The 26,839-nt window shown below is 35.3% G+C and overlaps 3 protein-coding genes across 4 annotated transcripts in view; 1 reads left to right on the top strand and 2 right to left on the bottom strand.

The window, feature by feature from the left end:
* Positions 1-122: 122 nt before the first annotated feature.
* LOC149479663 (uncharacterized) lies at positions 123-25,594 on the top strand. Of its 2 annotated transcripts, none has more exons than XM_089708070.1 (3): positions 123-267; positions 22,715-22,778; positions 22,999-25,594. In XM_089708070.1, exons 1-3 carry the CDS (start codon positions 225-227, stop codon positions 24,920-24,922), a joined length of 2,031 nt encoding a protein of 676 aa, XP_089564196.1. In that variant the 5' UTR covers positions 123-224; the 3' UTR covers positions 24,923-25,594. The 2 variants fall into 2 exon arrangements, with proteins under 2 accessions (XP_089564196.1, XP_089564197.1); XM_089708071.1 differs by lacking the exon at positions 123-267 and adding an exon at positions 9,682-10,076.
* Positions 17,304-18,479, bottom strand: LOC149479664 (uncharacterized). Its single transcript, XM_089708137.1, has one exon. It carries the CDS (start codon positions 18,147-18,149, stop codon positions 17,304-17,306), a length of 846 nt encoding a protein of 281 aa, XP_089564263.1. The 5' UTR covers positions 18,150-18,479.
* LOC149479661 (transketolase) overlaps positions 25,506-26,839 on the bottom strand; it is a 28,705-nt gene continuing 27,371 nt past the window's right edge. Inside the window, exon 13 of the mRNA XM_089708081.1 lies at positions 25,506-26,806. Coding sequence (XP_089564207.1) covers positions 26,634-26,806 — 173 coding nt within the window. The 3' untranslated portion in view covers positions 25,506-26,633. The remainder of the gene's footprint in view (positions 26,807-26,839) is intronic.

The following is a 26,839-nucleotide window of genomic DNA, read 5'->3' as shown; positions in this document are numbered from 1 at the left end:
TGTGTGGAGCTGGCAGTATGCTCGTAAGCCTGTGCCTAAACACATTACGGTTTGACATTGCGTTTCCCGCGCTTTCCGATTTGTTTATCTGTGCACTATCGTTTGGCGGGAATTTAATAAAAAGTTTTATTGGTGACTTTTTAAGATATTAATGAGTAGTAATTACTTAGTTTAATGATATAAGTGTGTTTTTGTGAATTCGTTTAGTGAGGTGTGAATGTCTAATGTGTGGAAAACAAGCGAGGATTAGAGGAATAGTTATCGACGGTAAATAATACATAGTAATAAACTGTAATAAATTATATCTAGTAATATTTATATACTTATCACATAATATGGGTATTGGTATTGATTACATATTACTATCGTACTTAAATCTTGCATTTATAGCGGAAAAGCTTCTAAATTGACTCTGTACTCTGTATACGTGAAATGAATAATGTATATGCTTAGTATATCGTACAATAAAGCTCTTGCATTATTTTAAGTTTTTATCTAGATAGGAATAACTAATTTTGAATTAATCTAAATTAATTTTAATATAATTATAATGCTCAGCTCTATCAGACGCTCTATCTATGTAAGTAATCATCACCATATTTATTATAATTTATAGTTTTTTTTTACAGTCATGAACTTTTCTGCTCAGTGCCAGATATAATAAAATAATGCAAAAGCGATTAAAGAAATGAATAATTATAAATGCGAAACTAACTCTATCCGTCTGTCTGCATGTCTCATCTTTCGCCCATACTACTGAACCGATTGGAATGAAATTTGGTTGGTAGGTAGGTTAGGTAGATAGTTATAGTTCGGTAAATAAGCGAAGTAGAGTGAACTGGTACCTACTAGGAAAACACGTATCATTTTAGACCAAATCCTAGCTTAAAATCAGACGAGATTGCGGTCTAGTGCTTTGTGCTTTGACAATAGTCAATAAAAAAAATTTAACAAGCTGTACCCAATATTCTATTTGTGTAGCTCACTTCCAGCCCTAAAAATCGAAACGTTTGATGCAAAACTCTACATTTTTTTACGTAATCATTTTATGTAATTTATATAAATCGATAGTCCACATGCGTACATACATCATATAAACGACAGTGTTATTGTCACGGCCTGTAGGCGTCACGGAGGCTGCACTTTTGGTGCGAACTTTGCGTCTATTCCGAACCTACATAACGCTTGGTACTCATTAATCATTTGCGCATTATTTATTGATAATACACGATAAAGATAACCCAAAAAAATATAGATACCGAAGATTAATAATTTTTATGAGGTAATGCTGAATCTTGAGTGTATGTAGGTATGTATGTTTTGGGAAGATACATAAGATGGACATAATGTGTCGGCAATAAACATATAGGTACCTATTTATTATTATAAGATCGTAAATTGTTCTCAATGCGGGGATTTGTCCGTAAATAATATTAAAAAAGTAAGCAAAACTGTCTTGTTCAACATATTTTATGATCTCAAAATATAGAGCAACTTGTATTCATTTTATAGACAACTCGTATATACTTGACGCAGTGGATCATTTAAAAAAAAATGTTTAAATTAGCAAAAGTACTAAGTAGAGACTAATTTCGGTATAATTCACTTACATATACATATTATGTAATATCATTATATTATGTAAATTATTAATGAACTGTATGTCCTGTGCCTATATTACAATTTATACCTATCGAACCATTTCTTATGAAAAACATATCAATAGCAGATAGTGTTGCAGTGTTGGCGGCTAATTAATTAATTGCTTGTAATTAATAGAGTGCTGACACTCCAATCTCCATTAAATACGACGTGTAATGAGCGTGGGTGTTCGGACCAAATTTGCCAATTTTCCGCCTCTTAGTTTATTTGAATAGCTTAGTTAGTATACGATATATAAAAAAGTAGCATGGGTATTTTCTAACCACTTTTCACGGATTGAGCCGGGACAAAGAGGTTAGGTCAGATCAGAAGGTCATCGGTAATGTTGTAATTTTATTCAGTGAATAGAATGTACCAAATTACTCTTATAGGCACAGAGATTTCGCACTTCAACCTATCTTACGTTATTCATTATGGATTACTTCCTATAAGTCCTATGGGGATGAGGTTTCAAATAAGTACATTTTTATTTCTCCCAAATACGAACGTATCCAAAATATTCCGAGCATAGGTAACTATGACATATCACATTATACAAAATAAATAATAATATTATGTTCTGCTGTATTACAGCCGTATTCAATAATGGTTAAGGTGTGATTCAGACAGAATATGATACCAACGCATCATTATTTAATGTGAGCGTATAATTGCTAATTATAGTTTTTGTGTGTGGTCGTCATAATATCGTCTTCAAGCCGTTAAAATATATCGACTTGTGTTTTTTCATTTCACACCAGCACTGGATGGCGCTAATGATAACTGAATCATAATTCATATTGCTCACTGGCTCTATAATTATTATGATATAATTTTATTAAAATGTTAGTAAGTAAGTAATAAATATACCTAGTGGAGCCATCAATATATCGAATTTCATTATATACATGATCTATTTAAATTGAGTCCAGTTATAAATACTAATTAATATTGCGCAGGTCAGAGCACTGCACTTTTGATTTCGCGCCAAAAATAATAAATCAAACCAAAGATAGCGACTCCCTTAAACGGGCAGAGACAATGGTCTACGGGTATTAAAGATTATGGTAATATTGGTAATACGGAAATGGGTACGGCTCGTACTTAAATTATATTTTATATAGACCCCTAGAATGGTAGCGGACAGATTTGGTGTTATTATTGATTCTCGAACGAGATAATATGACAGTCATTTGAATGTGAATCAGATATGGCAATAAGGAAACTTCGATGGTAATATAATCATAACCCACTCGAAGTGAACGCGTTCCTTATTTGCACTTTACAGGTACAGCGATGTTCAGTTTTATGGCTGTGATCTTGCTGTACCTAATGATTAGTTTTCAATTTGCCGATCAAAAATGGTTTTTTTCTTTATCAAGGCCATTGCAATTTGCAATGATGCATTCTCGGTTCCGAATTATATTGACATGTTGTAAAGACTGGACTCCAAAGTATGGAGAAGCTGCAGAAAAGTAGAATCATGTCATCAATCGTTCAACGTCTTACATGCACCAAAATCTCTAAACGTTCTCAATCCAGGGCATATAAGATCTTTAATACACTTATTATTCAGAGAAAGGCATATTTGCCTACAGATAATCTAGAACTTAATTTGCTTCAGCCTTGCGCAGCATTCGCGTTAGGTACATTCTAGATAACCCGCCCTAACCGAATTGTAATAAAGACACATAGGTAATTCCCGATTACATAAGATGGGCTTTAGGAAATTTCCTTATAGTTCACGAAACATCTGTCCAATCGGGCTCCATCCATGTAATAAAGTGTACACGCGTCAGATGGTCAATATTTTATCGCTTTTGTTATTATTTCCTTTTAGACGTGGTCTATATATGAAGACGATGAAGCACGTAGGCTGTTTGTCATGTTGAAGATGCCAAAACTTGGTCCCACGCTCGCAAACATTACCATTTATACCTTTACTGCCATCTTTATTAAGATAATAAGATATTTTATTGTTGGTTTTATTGTTATCTTAATAATAATTAATAACTTATCACAATATAGGGGAATATATTATATAGTGTTTTGTTTTTTTCATACACCCGTACAGTGTACACACATATTTTATTATGTTAACGTATAAAAAACTTTTGCTACATAGGTACAATCTACATAATATATTCTTCTATCTCTATAATTGCAAATCATATTGAAACAAAACAAAGAATACAAACTATGATAATTTGAAAACTCGTATGACTATAGGATTCGGATTTCCATAAACAAAATAGGTAGGTAAGTATAGAAGATGGCATAGTATATTTAGTGAAGTACTGAGAAGTAAGGAGCGCCGTTTTGGGCCAGGTCTATTTGCCGCGTGGGAGCGGGTCAGCGCACAGCTGTGGGTGGCTCCACTTCATCATTGCCAAGTGACAGATAAGCGACATGCACTTGCTGTCAAGATACGGAGTTGATCCAGATGGTAGAATATTGATAATTGCAGTCGAGTTTAAGAATATAATAAAAAATGATGGAGTGTGAAATCACTACGAGGATGGATTTTACACATAGCATTAAAGAAATAAGCAAAAAGTGTACCTTTTTCTTAAATAGACCTCTTTCTTTTGTAGTCAGCTCATATTTTCCTCTCTTCATACTCCGAATTTACCTAACACCAAAGCATGCAGGAACGGAAGGCACATCAAATTCCTTACCTACCATATATAGCCAAATTGTACTGAATATTATTTATCAATTTTTCAATACCAATGGGCGGGTATACAATCAATTAACCCAACTCAGTGAGTCGAGTGACACAACGTGGGTGCTCTTCTAATGGACAACTTATTGTTCTAATCATCACACGGGGCTGTGGTCATTGATCTGTCATTACAATACCACTGCCCACACTGTGTACGAATTTTGAATGATGTTTATTGTTTTGTATTGTTCATAATCTACTTGACATGCTAATTGCTACAACTTATCAGCCATTTCGTTTTAACATACTTAATATGTTTATGATAAATTCCTCCATACTTTTTACATAACTTATTACAGAAAGATAACAGTAAATTAAATGCTGCTAATTCACTAAAAAAAGATATCGCTAGTGCTAGTGAGTTAGTGACTATAGTGTAGTGCCGTAGTGGTCTGTGGTAAGTGTACCGATGTTGATTGATTACCTACATTTACAATAAAACATACGCTGAACTATTCATAGAGTTAGAGAAAATATATAAAACATAATATTATTTCAAAGATTTTGTAAATCGTACTCTATCTAGAGTCTTATTTTAAATCCGGCATTCACACATCCTCCTACCAATTATTAACATTCAACAACCTTACTCGTATGACTTCATCAAGTACCTAATAAAATTGCAATTCCAATAACTGGCACAGTTGATATTAACCAAAGGTGTTGTGTCGCAATAGTAGCGATAAGGTGTTACAATAAAACCTACGCCAGCCGCCGATATGGTCGCTAACTCGTAGTTGGATGCAAATCGTGGGCCAAGGGACTGTTTATGCTAATACAATCGAGTTATGCATGGAAATAATTATGTTAAGGCTGCTTTCAACAGACTCTGAAATTGTAATACAGCATTGTATCGATATGAATCGGAGCTGATGCACGATTGGCTCAATTTTACATGATCGTGATTGTAATTAATTATAATAAATGATTAATGGTTACAATATTTAAATTATTGTAAATTGTACCGACTTGTATTACCTATAATTTTTTCAGAGTATATTAAGAAATGATACTGAATCGTGATTTTAATTAGGTATTTAGTATTTACGCTAATTGCTAATTTTCAAGTTGTCATCAACAGACCACAAAATATCTTGTAGATCAATTATTATGGTAAATAATAGCACTTATTATTGCATACGAATATACGAATACAATAATGTAGGTACCTACTTTTGTGTCACTGACCACTGTGGTAAATATTGTGGTGGGAATAATAATTTTATTTTTTATAATACGTAATACATAATATTTTTCAAAGTAAAAAAAAAAGACGGGTTGCACTCCGGGAGTGCCGGCAGAAGTGAAAACTTGATTATTTTGGAATGGATTCCAAAATATTTGAATATTTTGGAATGGAATCCGTCTTACGCATGGAATATAAGGGCTAAAAAAAAAAAAAAAAAACATCCGTCTTACGCTTTTTCGATCAGGCCATGTGTCCTGACGCGAGTTTAAGATTTTATACCCAACGCCGCTAAAGAAGTTTTCACTTCAAAAACTACTGTGTCAGAGTTTTAATCCAGAATTCAAAATGTAAAATTAATAGATATACCTACGCTATGAATCTTTTTCATAACTTAAGACGATACACAAAAAAAAATCTACTGCTTGGCGGGCGGAGTCTAATAGCTCGCTATCGCGAACGCGGGTGTGCGCGAAGTCATTCTTGCAAACTCGCCGCGCTGCCGCTGGCCGACTCGGGACAAACATGTATGGAGTCGTCATACAGTTATAATATTCTTATACATATATTTAATTGTTGATTTATTGGTTTTATTTTCTTGCTTATAAATAAATAATCTTCTTTTTAACAACTACTTAGACATTATTAAGTCAAGAGTGGAAGATATCTAATCTAATCTAATCTAATCTAATTATAAAGGCGAAAGTTTGTAAGGATGTATGGATGTATGGATGTTTGTTACTCTTTCACGTAAAAACTACTGAACCGATTACAATGAAATTTAGCACACATATAGAAGGTAACTTGGATTAACACATAGGATAGTTTTTATCCCGGAAATCCCACGGGAACGTGAACTATGCGGGTTTTCCTTTGCAAACGCGGGCGAAGCCGCGGGCGGAAATCTAGTCTAGTATATTATAAAGGCGAAAGTTTGTAAGGATGTATGGATGTATGGATGTATGGATGTTTGTTACTCTTTCACGTAAAAACTACTGAACCGATTACAATGAAATTTAGCACACATATAGAGGGTAACTTGGATTAACACATAGGATAGTTTTTATCCCGTAAATCCCACGGGAACGGGAACTATGCGGGTTTTCCTTTGCAAACGCGGGCGAAGCCGCGGGCGGAAATCTAGTCACTAATACAGTAAAACTGATGCGAAACTTTGGATGTTAATTTGTATATTTTTTTGTTAGTTGTTACTTAATCACCACAAGACTACATTACCAATTTTGATAAAATATAGCTAATTGCCTGGATTTACACATAGGATACTTTTTATCCGAACTGAACACTGTGGGATAAGACAGGATTCACGATATAATCTAATTCCACGCGGGCAAAGCCGCGGTCGGAATGATATTTTTTTAAATAAAAAAATTGTTTAAAAAAAAACACAAAATATATTGACGCATGTATTTATTTTTTGCACTCTATTATAATTGTAATTATTCATTACAAATAATCAAAATAAAATAGCCAGAACAAAGTTAGGCCCTGGTAGGGTAGGTAGGCAGGTACAGCAATGTGAGACGAACACTGGCTTATTTATATACCAATAATAATGTATTATAAACATTAAATTAAGTTTACTTTCTAACAACAAAAATACATAATATTAGCTAATGTGAAAGCGAATCAACCAATCATCCCACAAAAATGAAATGTGTACACAGATATTCATCCAAATCGGTTCATGTCATTAGGAGGAGTGACTGCAGCGCCATCTTCCGGGCCCAATTGTGTTTCCAGATCACCCAGGAACTCAATTTAATATACTTACACAAAATTTTTCGAAATGAAAACTCACATTACTATGTAAATATGAATATAAACCTGTTTTATTACTAAGCAATTTCCCGCACAGGTGTAGTAAGTATAAATGAAATAAATATCAACATCAAATTCTTTATACAACATACTTATCTACCACCTTCTAAGAAATGTAATTCTTGAAATTATTTCGTATTTTTTTTAAATATAATACTACTCCAATGAGCTCCTGTTCCATATTATGTCCGCCATACTTCCACTAAGTTCACTATGATTTTTTATTTCTTTGCACTTTGTTGCTTTTTGCTAAAAATGGAATCATGCGATAAAACCAGTAGAGCTTTGATAACATACATTTTTGACTGAATAAAGGTACTTTCGAAGGAGTGGATTCACATTGTGAACAATCAGTGGGTTTTTTTTCCTTCTGGATTCCGGATTTCTGAACAGATTATTTATGCTATAAATGAAAAAATCTTACACATTCGTTATGTACTTAAAACAGGGGTACATATCAAACATCGTCTAAAATACAATTATCATCAAATTTAAAATAAAACCAACTTACTTCATTAATTTGTTCCAATTGTAAGCATTCTTTTCCCTCCAACCTTTATGTTTCTTCTTCTTATTTTCTTTATTGTCCCCATTTGTCTCATTTTGTCTTATCGTGTTGTCACCCTTTTTTACGATTGCGCGAGCGACACAAGTTCCCCGTGTGACGGCCGTAGCGGGAATGACTCGTGCAGCGATCGGGGTAGGAAGGTACAGGGCGGCTCTCGATATATTGGCTGGTCGCGCGCTAATTTCAAGTATTTCTTGTTTATTTCAAAACCATCGCATATTTCAAAATTCTAACACGATAGACGTATAGGTTGTATATTTTATAGTTAATATCCAAAAAGTCGTAACTTTACGTTTGTTATTTTGAAGATGCCAGAGATTAAAAAAAAATAACAATGAGAACTTCGTATTTTTTTTCTATCGAGAAAATATCATGGAATCATGTTTCTAAAACGGTAGACGTATTGTGTTACTATTCAACTTTCTTGTCAAGAATTTTCATCACGACAACTTTAATAATATAAAAATTACGAAGGTTTAAAAAGGGCCGTAAATGTTAGAAAAATTAATTCATCACCTTAAAAGTTAACATACGAAAATATTATAAGAAGAAGCCTAGTACTATCACTAGTTACAAATTACAATCACGTCGATAAGTACTTCCAGAATTATATAACTACAATATTGAATATATTTTGCATATATTTTTATTATTATGTTATGATTTTGCGTTTAAATTAAAATTAAAAAGTGACGATGAAAATGTTAGTGAGCGCCCTAAATAAGCGCTTATAATATTAATTGCCTCATGCCAAGGTTATATTTGTATGCATAAGTGGGTGAGACTCGTTAATCTTTACATATTTTCTATTTAGATTTAGATTAGCTAGACTTCAGACAGGCTATTGGTATCGTTGCAGAAGCGCGACGTACTTCATAGTCATTATTTATCTCTAATTATAATGTAAATAAATGTAGTTAACTCTTTAAAATTTTTAACTTCTTTTTAACCGAAATGATTAAAAACATTTTCGAAATTCATTCAAAAACCATACAATAAATACGAACCAAAACAAGACTTATTGAACTGAATTGGTTTTATTGGGTACCTTAACTAAAGCAAAATACATAATAAAAAAATAATAGAGCGACTGAAGGATAGTCTGCATAAAACGAATCTTTTATGACGCATGCAATATATTTAAATTTTATTTATGTACGGACATTACTTCTTTATATTTTATTTACTCGTTGCCACTGAAAACGCATATTAAGCAGAAATTTATTGCAACACAGTGTAATTTTTCCGCGGTCGTATGACTAATGTGCGGTTCGAGTCCAAAATAAACTTTTTAACTCATCGTCATAATTATGCAATTATTCCCACAAATAATTCAGAATTATGAAATCATGGCATCGACGGTTTTAATCTTGATACGTAATTTTACTTTAAAAATGAAACTTCTTAATTTTGGCACGATTTTTAAACGGTATCACGTGTGCAAAATGAAATTCTAGCGCCGTTTCGCGCCAAAAGAGTGACGTGTGAGTGCAGCGGGCCGGGAGCGGGGCGGGCGGCGCGTGAGCGGTGTAATGTAAACGCGCGTCCATATATGGCAAGCGCGCAGGTAACGCATCCCGGCGAGACCCGCCCGAATTAGCCCAACGCAAGCCGATACATAACCAAATGCGAGTTCGCGGCTGCCAAATACGGCACGAATCTCGAGTTTCTCTGGCACGGCACCAGCCTCCGCGAAACTCTCTATTCCCGTCTAATGCTCGTGAAAAAACACGTAAAAACGCATTTATTTCTGTAGCGAGCGGCCTCTAAATTTAGGCCGTATGGAAACCGAAAGCAATAGCGATTTTGGTCGGCTTGTCTGAATATAGATTAGTGTGCGTCGCGCGCGAGTCCCGGCTCGGCGTTGATAAGCTTGCATCGCGCATCGGTGCATCTCCCCTGGCGTCGCGACTGGCGCTCCATGCTGCCAGAGGGCGCAGGTACACCCTCACCACCCTCACCACCGCCCTCACGCATGTGCGCGCCACTAAACACCATTCGCAAGTGAAAACTGAAAAGCCATTCCGTGATTTTGATTGAAAGTGCACCGCGTCGCAGTTATCGAGCTGATAACATCGCGATAACAAAACAACGTGCTACTGTGATTACACTTAACTGTACGTGGACAATACTTTTTAATTTAATTCTATTGAGTTCTAACAATTATTGAATTGACTTTGAATTGAATTCACAATAGTGATGTGTGAATATAATTATATTCTTTATTTTATTAAATAACAACAAATATATAACGAATGTTTATTTAATCTGTAATCAATTGATTAAATAATTAATAAATCATTCATTAAATAATAATAACTAATAATTTAAATGTGCAATCAATGTATGCAGGATTTTTATGACGTTAAAATGCCAATAAGTTATTACAATAAATGAAGACTAAGTAACCCATAATAATATAACCATGACTGTTTGTAATGATATGGTGGTAAGTGAGGATTAACATTTTGCCACAGTATTACATAAGTTAATAAATTGTTTGAAGGTGAATGAGACAAAATGCTTCGTGCGAATTTACAAAATCGAATTTATTTAAAATAGGTATTGCCCATTCACAAACGTAATTATTTAACCAAACCAATCTGTTAAATAGGCAAGTATTGAGAAAGCGAAATGTTGATATGTACTCACTAATAAGAACCCGTTTCTAAATGGCAGATTTGTCAATTGAAAGAATTACTAGTAAAACAAATGAAGGATAAACAGTAATGTGTGTCATATTGTGAAATTGTGTGCACAAGTCATTACGCCGGAAAGCTATTGCGGCAAATTAAGAAAAGCACCTAGCCGCTGCTCAAATAAGGCGGGTGTCAAATTGTCTCAAATAATGCTAATTTTACGTATTTGGCTTGTGTTCTGTGGCCTTTATTAAACTGATATTGGAAAATATGAGACTGTTCCTTTCAGTTTAAAGTAAGAATGATGGTGTATTGCACGCCTCATAAGCGAAGCGTTGAGGTGGGTACTACTGTCACTTCGCGCAAAACATCTGATTTTTCAAACTTAAAATGTCTTTATGTATCATACATTGCACTTGTAAGATAATACATACACACACATATTAAGAAAAAACACTATTTTTAACGTTCATGATATTTTTGATGTCATTTTTGTTATTTAAACTAGTTAAAAAACAGTTTAAAAAAGTTCTGTCTTGGACGTCCGTGTGTCTGTATGTGCGGATCCTTTTTCTTGTTAACACGATAGCGACCGAAATACTTTACTAATCGAGTCTTTTTTTTTCTCTTACGCTTGAGTATGCTCAGGAATAGAACCCTTTCATTTTTCAGGGTCTGATTCGATGTGGTTTAATTGTTATTAAATAAACAAAAATAATAATTAATAAATATTTATTTAAAAAAAATTATGAGGCGTGCACTTTTGGATTTTCCAAATTATTTCTAAAATATAGTTGCTTGTATAATCAATAACATTATCATTCTTAGATAACGGTAGCAAATTACCGTCATATTCTCTACTTTATAATAATTTTAGGGTATCATTATTTTATTAACTTGTCTCTATTAAAAGTAATACGTAACTAAGCATCTTGAGTCAACGTTAACGGTTTTTACCTAACGGTTTTCGTATAGTTTACGGAAAATAATAGCAACGTACATGAATCATGCACCATAAAGTGTGTCTATTTTCCTTACAGTACCTAAACGTAACAAAACCGAAGGATTGTTACCGCGCGTAATGTTATCAGCGAACATCGGTCATGAGGTTATCGGTGACATAAGCGCACACCCACGTTACACTTGCATTATAATTAAAAATATAACGTATGTACTTTATAAACTTTTAATTCAATTCTCATAAAATTTTGTTGTGATTTTTGTATTTTCAAAATGTCTTCGATTTTTCTGACGCATTGTGTTTATTTTCATATTAATGACATAAGAGTAATAAAATTTAATAAGGGCTACGCCTACTGATGGGCTGATTATTGCTCACAATAGAGTTTTTTTATTCATCAAAACTTCTCACATTTACACTGTAACAATGCGATACTAAAGTGGTCTAATTATTAATTTTACACATTCGTAAAAAATACCTGATATGAACGCTACAATTTAATTAAATAATCTTTTTTTGCATAGAGTCTATCAGCATTCAGCAGCGTCTATCAGTCTATCTAGCGAGTGCCTAGAGTTTACAAGTTACAGAGTAAAACATAGTTAGATGAAGTCATTAAAATACTGAAGCAAAGTGATGTTGTTGCGTGTTAAATCATTGTTTGTTATTATTTACCTCAGACTTCAGAGCTACCCACGCGCAGCTGTGCAACCGGATCTAATACTGCACTATATCAATGTGAATTCGATAGACTTGAGCGAAAGTTGCATACGTTTTATTTTATGCATATTGCATGTAGGTAAGTATCGGTTTGTATGGTTGTCGCGTCAAATTTTTTTAGAGATAAAGCTTTTTAGATAAAATCTAAGACATGTAAAAGTTGGGAAAAAAAAAACTGGTAAAAAGTTTAAGCGAGATAGAAAAATCGATTCTCAAGTGACTTCCTGAAACTATTCATTTAATGTCAAATTATTTCGTCTTCCCGAAACTGTTAAATCATTTTGAGGTTCTTAAATAAATTAAAGAACTAGAAATAACCAACGTAGAGACACGTTTATTGCGATTGACGTCATTCAATTGACTTTTCAAAGAATGTCGCTGTATTTAATGTTCTATGAATATGCGGATTCTATTTGACGTAAACAATGTTCGAAATAAACCACAAATGAACAGCTCAATTTGACAATATTTGAATTGTTCCAAAGATATATTTCCGCGTGTTGGCAGCCCTAGCTCGCCGACCTACGCATCTTATGATTCATGTAAATAAATTCATTCTCTTTGCACCAAATAAGGATGTTATTAAAATTCCATGTATGTTTATTTGTCTATTGTAATAATCGATTCTTAGCCGCTTTGCGTTATTAGTTTAAACACGATATTTATTTTGATACTATAAATATTTACTAGTTAGGAAATCGTTTATTTTAGCCTTTAGGTTAGTAAGTTGATCGAAAACGGAAGCTATTGGTCATAATTTAGTACACGGCGGTTTTCAGTCATAGGTTATGTTAACATTACTTTTATTTTAGGTTTTTATGGTAAGGTTATTGGTTATAGAAATTACACACAAACACACAACGCGTTACTCCTTACCTTATTGTAAATAATAATGCATATTATGCATTGTTTAAATTCGATAGAGATCAGCCTCTAGCTATAATTGTCTAAAAGGGAACAGTATGCAGCGCGTAGGTTTGACCGTTGTGCCTATTTTCGTATCAACTATCAGCCAACTTAGTCTCAGTTAGCCAATCAGTATTAGTTCATTTTCAGTGGATCTCCATACAAGGTTAGAATGATATTCATTTAAATTTGCTGTCAAAAATTGGATGTTATGCAATATTCTTAGTACAAAGTAGCCACATTCGAATAATCAATATTCTTTGGATTGTACTTTAGCGGAAAGGACATGACACACACTTATTATTGAAATATCTGTAGGGGCTTGTTATGTGCGGGTGTAATAAAAGATGAAATAACTACGCAAAGGTTATATTTTGTTAACTACATATATTTATTCGGTATGTAATTAATATTCGATCTAATGCGACCAACCCGCGTCCCGACAAGCCCTTAACTGTCCATGCATAGCGCACGAACTGTTTATATACAAGTTACCGTGTGAACCTATGGTGGGAACTTTCTTAGTAGGTACTACATTTGAAATATTTCGGTAACTCGTAAATTGGCTTGTCGTCGCTACATCATTCCCCCCTTAAAATAAAAAAAGGTATACAAGTAAAAAAAATCTTACATTAAAACTAAACAATAAACAGATGTATATAAAATGTCGCTATAAGGTTAGGTACAAAATGTTTACAATATAAAGTATAAAAAAATGTTCACAATATAAATCAATCATAACGTAACTATACAAGTGGTTAAAAGTTAACACCTGATTTCGTTAAACTATTTATGTTTTTACAAAAACTCGGTTGGGTCTTCTAAGTGGCGTGCGATAATTTTTACACGTCAATTAACACTTAGTAACATCAACATTTCAAATCTCAATACGTTCTTAACACTTGTATCGTAATACTTATAATCATCGTAATTCTAATAAATATAAAATAGTTGAAAAAAATTACAAATACAATACTATTACCTAAATCGTACTGGTAATCGTATAGCTCTTCCACTACGCGTGGTATGTGTATTAGGCAATTCGCTACTTGGAATTTGTAACGGAACCTCAGTATCTGCCCCAGATGTCGTATCACTATCATCATTCAAATAATATGCAGGTTTTAGACGGTCTACAGATATTCTAACTTTCCTGCCAGTCATTTGAATATAAAATACCTTTTCCTCTCGACTCAACACACGATAAGGACCGTCGTATGTTGGTTGTAAAGGCTTACGTACTGCGTCGTTTCTTACAAAAACATAATCGCACTTTTGCAAATCGGGGTGAATAAATATGTTCCGTCTTTCATTCTGCCTAATAGCTACTGACTGATATTTCCTAATAGAGTCTCGTAATTTACTTACATACTCAAGACTGCTATCTATTTCTAAACTCGATTTTTTATCGTAATAATCACCTGGTAATCGTAAAGTTGTTCCGTACGTAATTTCTGCTGCGCTTATGCCGGTATCACTTCTTACTGCTGTTCTAAGTCCTAGCAACACAGTTGGTAATTCCGTAACCCAAGATGATGATATATTGCATAAACGAGCCGTTAATGCCGCTTTAAGCGACCTATGCCAACGCTCTACCGCCCCGTTACTCTGTGGGTGGTAAGGTGTCGTACGCAACTTATTAATACCTAATAACTTCATTAGTGTAGCAAATAATTGACTTTCGAATTGGCGTCCTTGATCGCTTGTTAGCTTTTTCGGACAACCAAAACGAGAGATCCATCCTTCATATATTACACGCGAAATCGTTTCAGCAGTTATATATCTCGTAGGAAAACATTCTGGCCATCGCGTCCCCCTATCAACTATGGTTAGGCAATACCTAAAACCTTCGGGTGAAGTGGGTAAAGGTCCAATTAAATCAACATGAATATGTTCAAACCTATCGCACTGCGGAAACGATCCTAAACCTGACATTGTATGTCGATTAACCTTCGATCGTTGACATTCAATGCATGTTTTAGCCCATTGGCCAACATCCCGATTCATATTTGGCCAATAAAACCGATTTTGAATCAATTTGCGTGTAGTCCTTATTCCAGGATGACATAAATTATGTACACTATCAAAGGCAATACGTCGAAATTTATCAGTCAAATAGGGTCTAATTTTATCATTATCTAAATTATTACAATAAATAAATGTACCGCTTTCAGGTAACATAATTTTCTTTAACCTATTATTAGCGTCTTTCGAATTAGATAATTGCAACATATAAGAATCCTGTTGTTGATCCTTAGCAAGTTCCGCGTAATCTATTACAGTGGGACAACTTATTGTTGCGACTCGTGATAACGAATCCGCAACGACATTATCTTTCCCACTTACGTGCCTCAAATCAGTTGTGAACTCACTAATGAATATCAAGTGTCGTGTACGTCTGAGTAACTCTTTCTCGCTATTTACTTTAGAAAATGCATAAATTAACGGTTTGTGATCCGTGTACACCGTTAACTGTCGTCCTTCGACCATATTCCGAAAATGACGAATAGCTAAGTAAATTGCTAATAACTCCCTATCATACGTACTATACTTGCGTTCAGTCTTAGATAGATTCTTAGAAAAATAACCTAAAGGTAACCATTCATTATTTGCACGTTGTTGTAAAACTGCACCTACATGAGTATCCGATGCGTCCGTCATAAGTGCGAGCGATGCATCGGCTAAAGGGTGCGACAACGTAATCGCATTACACAAGCTCGACTTACATTGTTCAAATGCTTGTTCGGCGATTGATGTCCACACAATGGGTGTTTTATCTTTCTTTTTAGAGCCATGAATGAAACTATTGAGAATCGATTGTGATGAAACTGCGTTAGGTAAATGCGCTCTATAAAAGTTTACCATACCTAAAAATCGACGTAATTGTTCGATGTTTTCGGGCCTAGGAAATTCATTAATAGCTTTTACTTTATTATCAAGCGGGCGAATACCATCTGACGTAACATGATAACCAACAAAGTCGATTTCCGTTTTCCCAAACGTACATTTCGCTAAATTAATGGTTATATTATATTTGCTAAATTGCTTAAACAATGATTCTAAATGTCTACGGTGTTCGCTTTCATTTGATGAAGCTATTATGACGTCATCAATATAACAAAAAATATTATCTTTACTGTCCGCGTCTAGGTCCTGAAAAACAGTATGATGCATGAATCGCTGAAACGTCTGCGCAGCGTTACGCAAACCGAACGTCATGCGTGGAAATTCGAATAACCCAAACGGCGTTATTATTGCAGTTTTCTCTACATCTTCCGGGGCAACAGGAATACAATGATAAGCCCTATTTATGTCGATTTTAGAAAATATTTTCTTACCAGCTAATAAATACGTAAAATCTGATAAGCGCGGTATAGGATATCGGTCCGGCTTGGTTATAGAATTAAGCTTTCTATAGTCCCCGCACGGACGTAACTCGCCGTTCTTCTTAGGTACCACATGAAGTGGACTAGCCCAAGGACTCTTAGAGGGTCGGCATATACCTGCTTCCTGCATGTATCGAAATTCTTCCCTGACTTTTTTATATCTAGCTGGAGGTAAAGGTCTAGCCCGGGCAAACACTGGAGGTCCAGTCGTTTCGATATGGTGAAAAACACCGTGGCTAGGTATTTCCCTGTACGATGAAGGCTTTGTTATATCTAGGTACTTACATAACAAGTCGTGAAATTGATGAGTTTCCTCAACTGTTGTCACAGACGGTTGATTCACCTTAATAACACTAGCTACTGATTTTAATTTAGTTAAACTATCAATTAATCGACATGATCTTAAATCTACAATCAAACCATGATGTGCTAAAAAATCTGCACCTAATATAGGTTGAGTTACCTCGGCGATAATAAATGACCATTTATACGGTCGCCGTAAACTAAGATCTAAAGTCATTAATTTAGTACCGAATGTCTTAATTACACTACCGTTTGCCGCGTATAGTTTATAGTCACTACACTCACTCGCGAATCGGTTATTTTTCGACACTGGTAAAACTGAAACATTAGCGCCGGTGTCCACTAAAAACTTAAGATTACTTTTCCTATCTTTTATACACAGGCGTTTATTTTCGGTGGAACAGACATCCGCCTCTGTCTGTACCGTATTTAGTTTTTTGGTCGGCTCTCTTGCTGCTTCTGCCACGCACAAGGTTGAATGCACTTGCTGGCGTTGTGCTTATAGCGGTAATGGTAATAACATATCCAATTGGAATTTTTGTGTTTTGATATTCCTGTACGATCGCGACTTCGCGATGCGGAGCGATGCGTGCGATTTCCATACTTTCCACCACTAAACGATCTGCCTCTCGAGCCTGCAGATTCCAGCTCGTTTAAGCGCTGCGTTAACTGTGTAATCTGCTCAACTAGCGTAGGTTGTATTGCGGATATTTTATCTCTGGCACTCGATACCTCCTGTATCTCCGCGAAACGTGTCGTTTCTATAACTTTATCTGCCATATTAGCTAATTTCTCTGTATCCTTTAATTCGCTAACTGTGAGGACTGCTTGTACGGCTGCGGGTAAATGTCCCATCCACAGCATCGTCAATGTCTCCTCCGAGAATTTTTTTCGAGCCAGATCTCGCATACGCCGTAAAAGTTGAGAAGGCTTTTGTTCGCCCAACTCAAGCTCTTTTAATAATTTTTGGACCTGACGCACTTCAGATTCTTCATATACTACGAGCAACCGGTTTTTCAATGCTTCGTACTTCTTTGTATCGGGTGGAGCCAATACAATGTCACTCACCTGCTCAACGTGTTCGCGACTTAATTTCGCTACCACCAGGTTATATTTCGGTTCGTCCGCCAGCTTCTGATTCGCCACCACTGCTTCAAACTGCGCGAACCAAAGTCGTGGTGATTCTTTCCAGAAGTCTGGAATTCTACTCGACACAGTGATCTGCGCGAGAGCATTTTCACTCTCGTCCGCTCTAATTGGAACTGCCGGATTCATTTTGAATTAAATTTTAAACAAACGATATCTATGCAATTCACTATATGTTCACTAAACGTCGGGGGTCACCAATGTAGGGGCTTGTTATGTGCGGGTGTAATAAAAGATGAAATAACTACGCAAAGGTTATATTTTGTTAACTACATATATTTATTCGGTATGTAATTAATATTCGACCTAATGCGACCAACCCGCGTCCCGACAAGCCCTTAACTGTCCATGCATAGCGCACGAACTGTTTATATACAAGTTACCGTGTGAACCTATGGTGGGAACTTTCTTAGTAGGTACTACATTTGAAATATTTCGGTAACTCGTAAATTGGCTTGTCGTCGCTACATATCTAATAAACAATTAATGCAATAATTAAAACATGTTAGTATGTTTTAATTTATACGTAATTTCACTCAATAATTCATTCTGATCGAACTCTACCTACTTATGTGCCTATAGTAGAGTTATGCGATAGGTAAATATACATCCCAAACAATCATTCGAAGGCCTTTTGACACATAGAGCAAAACAAAACGTACAGCAATTTAGTTACGTATTTTAAAAAGTTCATTGAAATCCTGAAAAGTGAAACACATCCATAGGGAGCGTGTGACGTCACAGCTTCGTCTGGCCGGTAGCCAGCTCATACGTAACTCGTGAACTCGGCATGGCAGATGTAAATATCATTATCTCACATAGTTTTTGGTTATCGACTTCTCAGCTCATAACTAATTGATGCATTTACCAAATACCTAGTTAATTTTCAAATATGAAATGTTGATCTTATCGAATTATATTGCTATTAAACAAGAAATAAACTCAGGATATTATTTTCCCACCACTTTATAATGATATACAGGGTGTCACACTTTCGGTATACTAAGCGCGAAGGGACTTGTAGTTTTGCATACACTGATTACGTAAAAAATACTCAAATAACAAAATTACGTGAAAAATTTTTCGCCAAATTTTTCCTTAAAATCCATGTATTCTTCTCTAGCTTCGCGCAGCCGGCATATATCGCTTTGCTAATGTGAGCATTTTGTCTATGAATACATAATCTTAAACGATAGCTCACGTGCGGGTGGCCAAGTTGGGCGGGTTGCTTTTTAGGGGTGTACACATGGAATTTTAAGAACTCCTCTATTTGAAAAAAAAAAAAATGCGTCTGGAATTTTTTAAGTATTTTTTACGTACTCAGCGTATGCAAAACTACAAGTCCCTTTGCGCTTAGTATACCGAAAGTGGGACACCCTGTATATAGAGTGCTGATTAAATGATAATATAAAGTGCTGCGACTGGAACTTAGGAATTTAGGCGAATATTTCGGTAATTCTGATCCACTGATCCTTACTCAACTACAAGCTCTACATTTGGAAAAGGGCTTTTTAAAGATGCTGTACAAAACGTATTTCTACTATACGTTAGAACCGAATCGAATTGATTAAAATAAAACATAAAAGACATCCGATCGCCCCAATTTTTATATATTATAGCATCAATTTGTCGTTCAAAGAGAATCATTTCCGACGGACGCAAGAATAGAGCTGTTTACACGAATATTATGAACTTATTAATAACATCCGAACACTTCGGAGAAACTACGAATTAGGACATGGGGCTTCATGAATTTAGCAAAAACATGTTCTATATATTATTAAATAAATCAATTATAATTATATAAGTACCAAATTAAATAAATGAAGTTATTATTAAATAAAATAAAAATTATTACGTCTTTATCAAATCAAATCAAATCTCGAATTCTTGTTGAATGCGGAAATATTATATTAAACCAGTAAACATGTGATAAGGTTTGAAAAAAATTGGTTATAAAAGAATCAATTTAAGAAGTACCAGGTAAAATGGGAGAGATTTGTACACACTGCTTCGCAGTGTGGTGATTCATAATTATTTTTGTATCGGATACGAGCGCGTAATATTTGCCCATAATTTAATATGGACCGACCACCCACTGAGATAAACTATATACTATATACTTTTATGTTGCTGTAGGTAAGAGTTATTTTAATAACGTACCTAATTATAGTTTGAAATGTACCTAATGATTAGTTTGGGCTAAATTATCGGATCCATATATATTTATCGTTAGAAAGTTGATATAAGTAATAACTATCAAAATAAAGTTACATATAGTGATGACAATCGCATCTTCGAGAACTTATCAGAAAATGTTTAGGAGCTGACTGCTCAATAAATAATTTTATCGATTAATATCGATAAAATTACATTAATATGTAATAATAGATGTACCTATAGATATTATTACTTATTATAACATATTACGTGGCAGGTGATTCACGGGCTATCCGTGACGTATTGATGCGTAGGTGTGTTGCGGCTTCGTGGTTTGCAATTAACGAAATGTGTAATATTTATGTGATGTTACAGTAGGTACTACAACTTCTTCCTATAAGGATAAAGTATACAGGGTGTCCCACTGTTGGTATACTAAGCTCAAAGGAGGTTATAGTTTTGCATACGCGGAGTTCGTAAAAAATACTTATAAAATTCCAGGCGCATTTTTTTTCAAATAGATGAATTCTTAAAACTCTAAGTGTACCTACACCCATAACAAGCAACCCACCCAACTTTACCACCAGCACGTGAGCTATCGTTGATTATGTTTTCATAGGCAAAATGCTCACATTAGCGAAGCGGTATATGCCGGCTGCGCGAAGCTAGAGAAGAAAACATGGATTTTCAGGAAAAATTTAGCAAAAAAAATTTTGACGTAATTTTATTGTTTAAGTATTTTTACGTGATCAGTGTATACTAAACTACAAGTCTCATCGCGCTTAGTAGGTATACCAATAGTGGGACACCCTGTATAATATGGAAAATATTTTGACTTACAGAGAAATATTAAATTATGTATGTATATGTACTTGTACTTAATTACGTCTTGTACACACAAGTTGTTAATTAACAATTGTAGAGTGGACGTATTATGTAATAATAAGTACATGACTAGTTGACTTTTAGTACCTACTACCTACACGTAAAAGTTTTACAAAAGTGCTGACTGAGTGACTTTAAATATATAAAGGTACTGTGGTTCTAGTTTATTGATTCCCACGGTAAATTGTACCTACTTACTCTATGTTTTCGATTTTTGTGACTGTTCAGTAAGTTTTATTTTCTATTTCGCATAAAAATGCACAGAAGATCGGGGTATTTAGAAGGTAGATAATAATATTAACGATAAAGTTCACCAAGGGTTTTCATAATTTTGTAAGTCAAACCATACCATAGTCATGTATTATCGTAGTAAGAACGTATGAAATATTCTCTGTATTCCTCAATTATCAATAAGAAAAGTTTCGTAACTATGTCCGTATACTTGGTAACGGACGTAAGTATATTTTTTCTATATTCCTCCCTTATCACAAAGGATTTCGTAACTATTGTAACTAAGTCCCAAGTGTTTGTGCGTGCGAGTGCGTATTGACGCATTGCGAAAGACGCAGCCGCGCGTATTTCTGTCGGCCGCTCGAGTTTCACGGCTTCCCGATTCGGACACACTGACTCAATGACACACAGCTTATTTGGCCTGCATTATGACCTAATAACGATTAATTCGGGAATCATTTTTATTAGCTCTAAAATAGCGTTAATCCAATATGGTACCTATAATTAAATGACATTAACTTTTCTTAACAATTATTAATCTAAATATCGATATTATGAGATTTCATCGGCATGTTAGACCTACCAGCCTTTATTATTCTTTATTTTATTTATTTACTTTAAAGTAATTTGTGTTTTGTTTCACAAATTCCAAATTATTAAAAATACTACCTATAATTGTACAAATAAATGAAACATGATGCAATCGTTTTGAAAATTCACTGAAAATGCATTGTGTTCAATGCTTCGTTTCGTAATTATTATGAATTAAGTCATGTTTGAATTCGTTTTTTGTTTGCAAATTACAATGGTTCGATAGAATATTAGATTCGTTATGACTAACAGTTAATTATAGAATATGGTGTCAATATATTTACTCGGCTGCGGATTAAATGCCGTCTAGCACGTTGCTTTATTATTGTTTCCATTTTCATTGGAGTACTTCGGTTTCCTTTTATTTTGAGATTATTTAAAGATTTTATAAATAGATTGACGCTCCTAGTTTCCTATTTATTTTACGATAGATCACATGAGACGATTTTTTTATAACGTTAAAGTTAATTAATAGATATAGAATAGAAGAATAGGTATTTAGTGTAACTATCGGACTACTTACTTATTAGTCTTCCCTCATATTCTCTTAGTTATTATAGCTAGCGTTTCAAATTTTCACTCAAATCGGTTCAATTGTTTAGGCGTGAAGAGGCAGACAGACAGAGTTACTTTAGCGTTTTATAATGTTAGTTCGGATATAACACTGTGTGATATTATAGATGTAGAAAATACTCTAGTTCATTATTAATAAGCATGTCAGCTACTCATCTAGGAATTACTTATGAAATAATTATTTATTTTGTAATCTAATGAAAATATGTTTAGCTCCTACATTATAAGCTAAAAGTGATGGTATTTTGTTTCAGAAGTAATGCGTCGCGCGGCGTGCGGCGACGTGTGTCCTGCGCCGGCGCCGCAACCGACCAATAGGTAATATTACTCATATACCTACACTTAAATCATTACTTACCATTATCTATAAGAGGTGACTACACCATTCATTTTGAAGGAAAACATTTATTGAATAAGAAATAATTTAATTGTTGGAATTTATAAATATTTGAAAATAAACTTAAAAATAACAAGTCAGATTGTGTTAGTCATTTCCTTGTCATTTCATTGTATTTAAAAACACTTTCTTCTATTACAGGTCATCGGAAAACAAGGAGTTACTTCGCCAGCAATTACTGTCAGCTAACAAAGAACGTAGCGACAAGTCGGAGCCGAAGGTGAAGCAAGCTCGCAACCGGCAGAAGAACCGCTGGAAGCTGAAGTTCCACCACCAGGCGCTGCCGCAGGAGTACCTCGACCACTATGAGCAGAGCCTCCAGAAAACTGCGCCCAAGAAGAAACCACAAGAGAAGCCGAAAGATCAAAACAGTGACGTAAACATCACTAGTGAAGCCTTCAAACTGTGGGCACAACGCCTCGCCGGTGCTCAAAACGAAACGCTAACCGTTCCGCAAGCCCCCGTCAATATGGTGGCGAAATTGAAGGAAGAAAAGAAAAAGAAACAACCCACCATCACCCCTAGCAAAATAATGACATACGAGGACTTGCCCTACATGGGAGAAATGACGCTCAATAACTCTAAGCCGCGACGCGGAAGGAAACCTAAAAAAGCTGATATTTGCCACCTAATCTATGAAAATTACGGCACAGTTGTACCGGGCCAACCTACGCCCCAGGATAAACTGAATTCAAATGCGTGCCAGTCGCTCAGAAACACCGATACGCCTGTCAACACGTCCAAAACTGATTTACAGAATAAAATAATATCCAGTTTATTAGAACGGAAGCTGTCTCAAGAAAATAAACGAAGGTTAGAGAACCCGTCGCCCCCGCGGTTCCTGAGCCCGGACGAGCCGATGCCGGCGGCGCCGCTCACTGCGGCCGGCCCGCTGCACAGCGACGACGAACCGCTCAACCTGTGCATCAGAGACTTGCACGACCTCAAGATACAAATACAGAAGAAATTCGGCAACATTTACACATCTACGCCAGAAATAAAAACGGAGATTGAAGATTCTGAGCTGGAGAGTGTTAAAAGTGAACAGCCGAATGCTATATCTGTGATTCAAAGGAACACGAACGTGCCGCACACGGCCAGCAGCTCGCCCGACCTCTCGCACCAAACGAGAAACATTTCACCGACATTGTCTGAACCGGCACAGTCGACCACTAACACAGAAGATGACAAGTTCCCCGGATACGTGTACTGGCCAAATGCTGGTATTTACATGCATCCTCTTGCTTTGCAAACGCAATTATTATACTACCAAAGGTTAGCCGCCGCTGGACAGTTACCGCTTAATCAAGAAAAGGATAAAGTAACGCCGTCAACGAGTCCCGTAGAAACCGTGCTAGATGACAATAAAAATAAACTCGTCCTGAAACAGCTGTCAGAATTACTAGATCCTAAAGTTATCAAACAAGCGGAAGAAACGAAAAGTCCAGAACCTTCGAAGAAGCGCGCTTCGCCGAACCCAGTTCAGGCGCCAGTAAAGAGAAAACGATCAGCAATCTTCATCCCGCCGATGCCTGCTAAAAATAATTCTTCCACCCCGACCACCGAAGTCAGCATCTGCAAGTTCAAATTCACAGGCGGTTCGAAACCGTCGTTACAAGAAAAGAAAATGCTGTCCGTAGACTCGGGCGGGAACTTCAGGTATTACAGTGGAACCGGCAGCAAGGGAAGCAAAGGGTACGATTACATTCAGAAGAACAACGAGGAGCGAATCACATCGCTCGACCCGGCGCCGACTCTACCGCTATCTGATACTCAGAACGGCTTAGTTTTAAAAGATGAGTTAAACAAGAAAAAGAGAAAATCTAGACGGACGCTGCAACGGGAAAAGTTGGAGCAAACGTTCAAAGAAAAGGGCTTTCTGATACAAACGCAGCAGCTGCAGTCCGCGGAGGGCGCTACGTACTGCAAGTTCAGACAACTACGGAAGTTTACCAGATATCTATTTAGAAGTTGGAAGGATTACCTTCCGGGGGAATTAAATGAAAGACCCGCGGAAAGTGTGGACACTCCCCCCACTAATGATAGTGTAACGGAGTGGGGATGAACAATTAATCTAGTTTGAACTCTTGAACTAAAACCAAAGACGTTCGCTAAGTGTTCGCTAGCGAACGAATGCATTTATAACAATCGCCTTTAGTGAGATTTATTGAAAATCGTGTTTCCGTCCAATTCAGATTTTGTGTGTTGTGTCGTGTAATTTATTAAGAAATGCTGTTGATTAGATAAAATAAGGAGCTGTTTGGTGCTATTAATATTGATTAAGAAAATGAAGTTTAAGATTTAAAATCACAAATTGTAAGTCGTTAATTGTTTAATATTATTTTACCATGTTAACTTGCCAGTATTGAAATATATATTTTTTACTAAGAATGTTCAAAATATAATATAGTACCAAAAATTGAGAACAATTTGTGTAACAGTAACTACATATTATAATTTATAATGTATATAATTTAAAACCACTAACGCAACTAGTCAATAATAATTCTATTCATTAAGCCAAGTGTGGGTTGTGTAATTGCCTCGTTGCCTTATATTTTAATAAATAATGTACATAAGAACGAGTTATTCTAGTCATAATGTTAAGTTGTTCGTTAACGGAGTTTATGTAAAATGAAATAAAACAATTTTCTATTTGATATAAATTTATTAAAAACAATGTGCTTCACAAAGCAAATGCAACAGGAATGTATGACCAATAAACATTTTAACTCAATTTTTTGTGCTTTATTGTTCTCACGGAAACCCGCCTTATACATAAAAAGAAAAAACGATCAAATAAACAATAAATTGGTCCCAAATTACATCTTATAGCAATCAAATATAAGTATTGGAACGTAATCAAATATAGGCAAAAGTATCAAAACTGCACAACCGATTATTGGCATATAACAGAGTTTACAAAACAAACGATATGAATAAAAAAATCAATCAGTGTCAGAAAATTGACAAGATACAGACAGACTGACACGTATATAATATAGCTTATAACTACCCTCAAAAACCGTTTCAAAACCCTAAGGCAGTTTCCATATAAAATGATATAAACATACATTTGTAACAATAATTATAACAACTAATGTATAAAAATATGCGCTCTGGTTCCATAGAGGAATGTAGAGGAATGTGCTGATTCTCTATGGTTACAAATTTAACAGGAACGTAGGTTACAGTTAGTCATTGCACTTTTAAATAAAAGCTATATTTAGCTCTATTTTTTAAGCTTCGTTCGAGACAAGTAATTACGCTTATAGCGTTAGGATTATTTCTTAAACTATTCCATTACAAAAATATAAGGGCACGGTTTTGGTTGGTTTCTGTTTAGTTAACACCTTCCCCTTTTCTATTTCTCTTAAATCACTAAGTGCACTTTATATAAGGAACGTTAAATCCCCCCATTTCTATATATTATATGTTATTCTTTTTTGTAATCATCCCCTCCCCTGTTTTGTGTCACATTACAAAATCCTTATGTATGTCGGTTTGTGTTTATGTTTATACGTCTGTACTCTGTACGATACTATGTGTGTGTGCTCATTTCTATGTATTTGCGTGTGCGTCCGTTTCTGAATGTTTCTTTGTGTGTGTCTGTACATTTGAATATATCAGACGTTGCGTGTATTTATGTCCAGTTCTGTATGTATAACCTTTATATATATTTCTTTATGTCTGTGTATCCGTGTATCTATCATTCCTGTATTCGTTTCTATGTGTTTAGAAAGCCTATATATTTAGGGGAGGGGGTTTTATTGTTCTTAAACGCTCAATATTTTCTTAGCAGCGGTCACAATATGCGGAGCAGATATGCCATATTTGTCCAACAAGGCTTGTGGCGGCCCGGAGCGAGGCACTTCGCGGACACACAAGTGCTGCACTATGACATTACGCTCTAAGGCTAGAGCTGACAGTACTGCTTCGCCGATACCACCTGCGGGGAAAAATTGTTTATTTAATTTCTTTA

The sequence above is a fragment of the Colias philodice genome, chromosome 20 (genome assembly GCF_061535455.1).
Source record: "Colias philodice isolate Cphi_HAF_F1 chromosome 20, ilColPhil1 Martin Lab GWU primary, whole genome shotgun sequence".
Lineage (NCBI taxonomy): Eukaryota > Metazoa > Arthropoda > Insecta > Lepidoptera > Pieridae > Colias > Colias philodice.
Note: the sequence above shows the minus strand (reverse complement) of the source record. Positions and strands in the feature narration are given on the sequence as shown.

Coding starts and splice junctions, on each gene's coding strand:
- LOC149479663 (XM_089708070.1), top strand. CDS start 225: ATGTGTGGAAAACAAGCGAGGATTAGAGGAATAGTTATCGACG. Junction 268..22,714: donor TAGAGGAATAGTTATCGACG/GTAAATAATACA, acceptor ATTTTGTTTCAG/AAGTAATGCGTCGCGCGGCG. Junction 22,779..22,998: donor GCGCCGCAACCGACCAATAG/GTAATATTACTC, acceptor CTTCTATTACAG/GTCATCGGAAAACAAGGAGT.
- LOC149479664 (XM_089708137.1), bottom strand. CDS start 18,149: ATGAATCCGGCAGTTCCAATTAGAGCGGACGAGAGTGAAAATGCTCTC.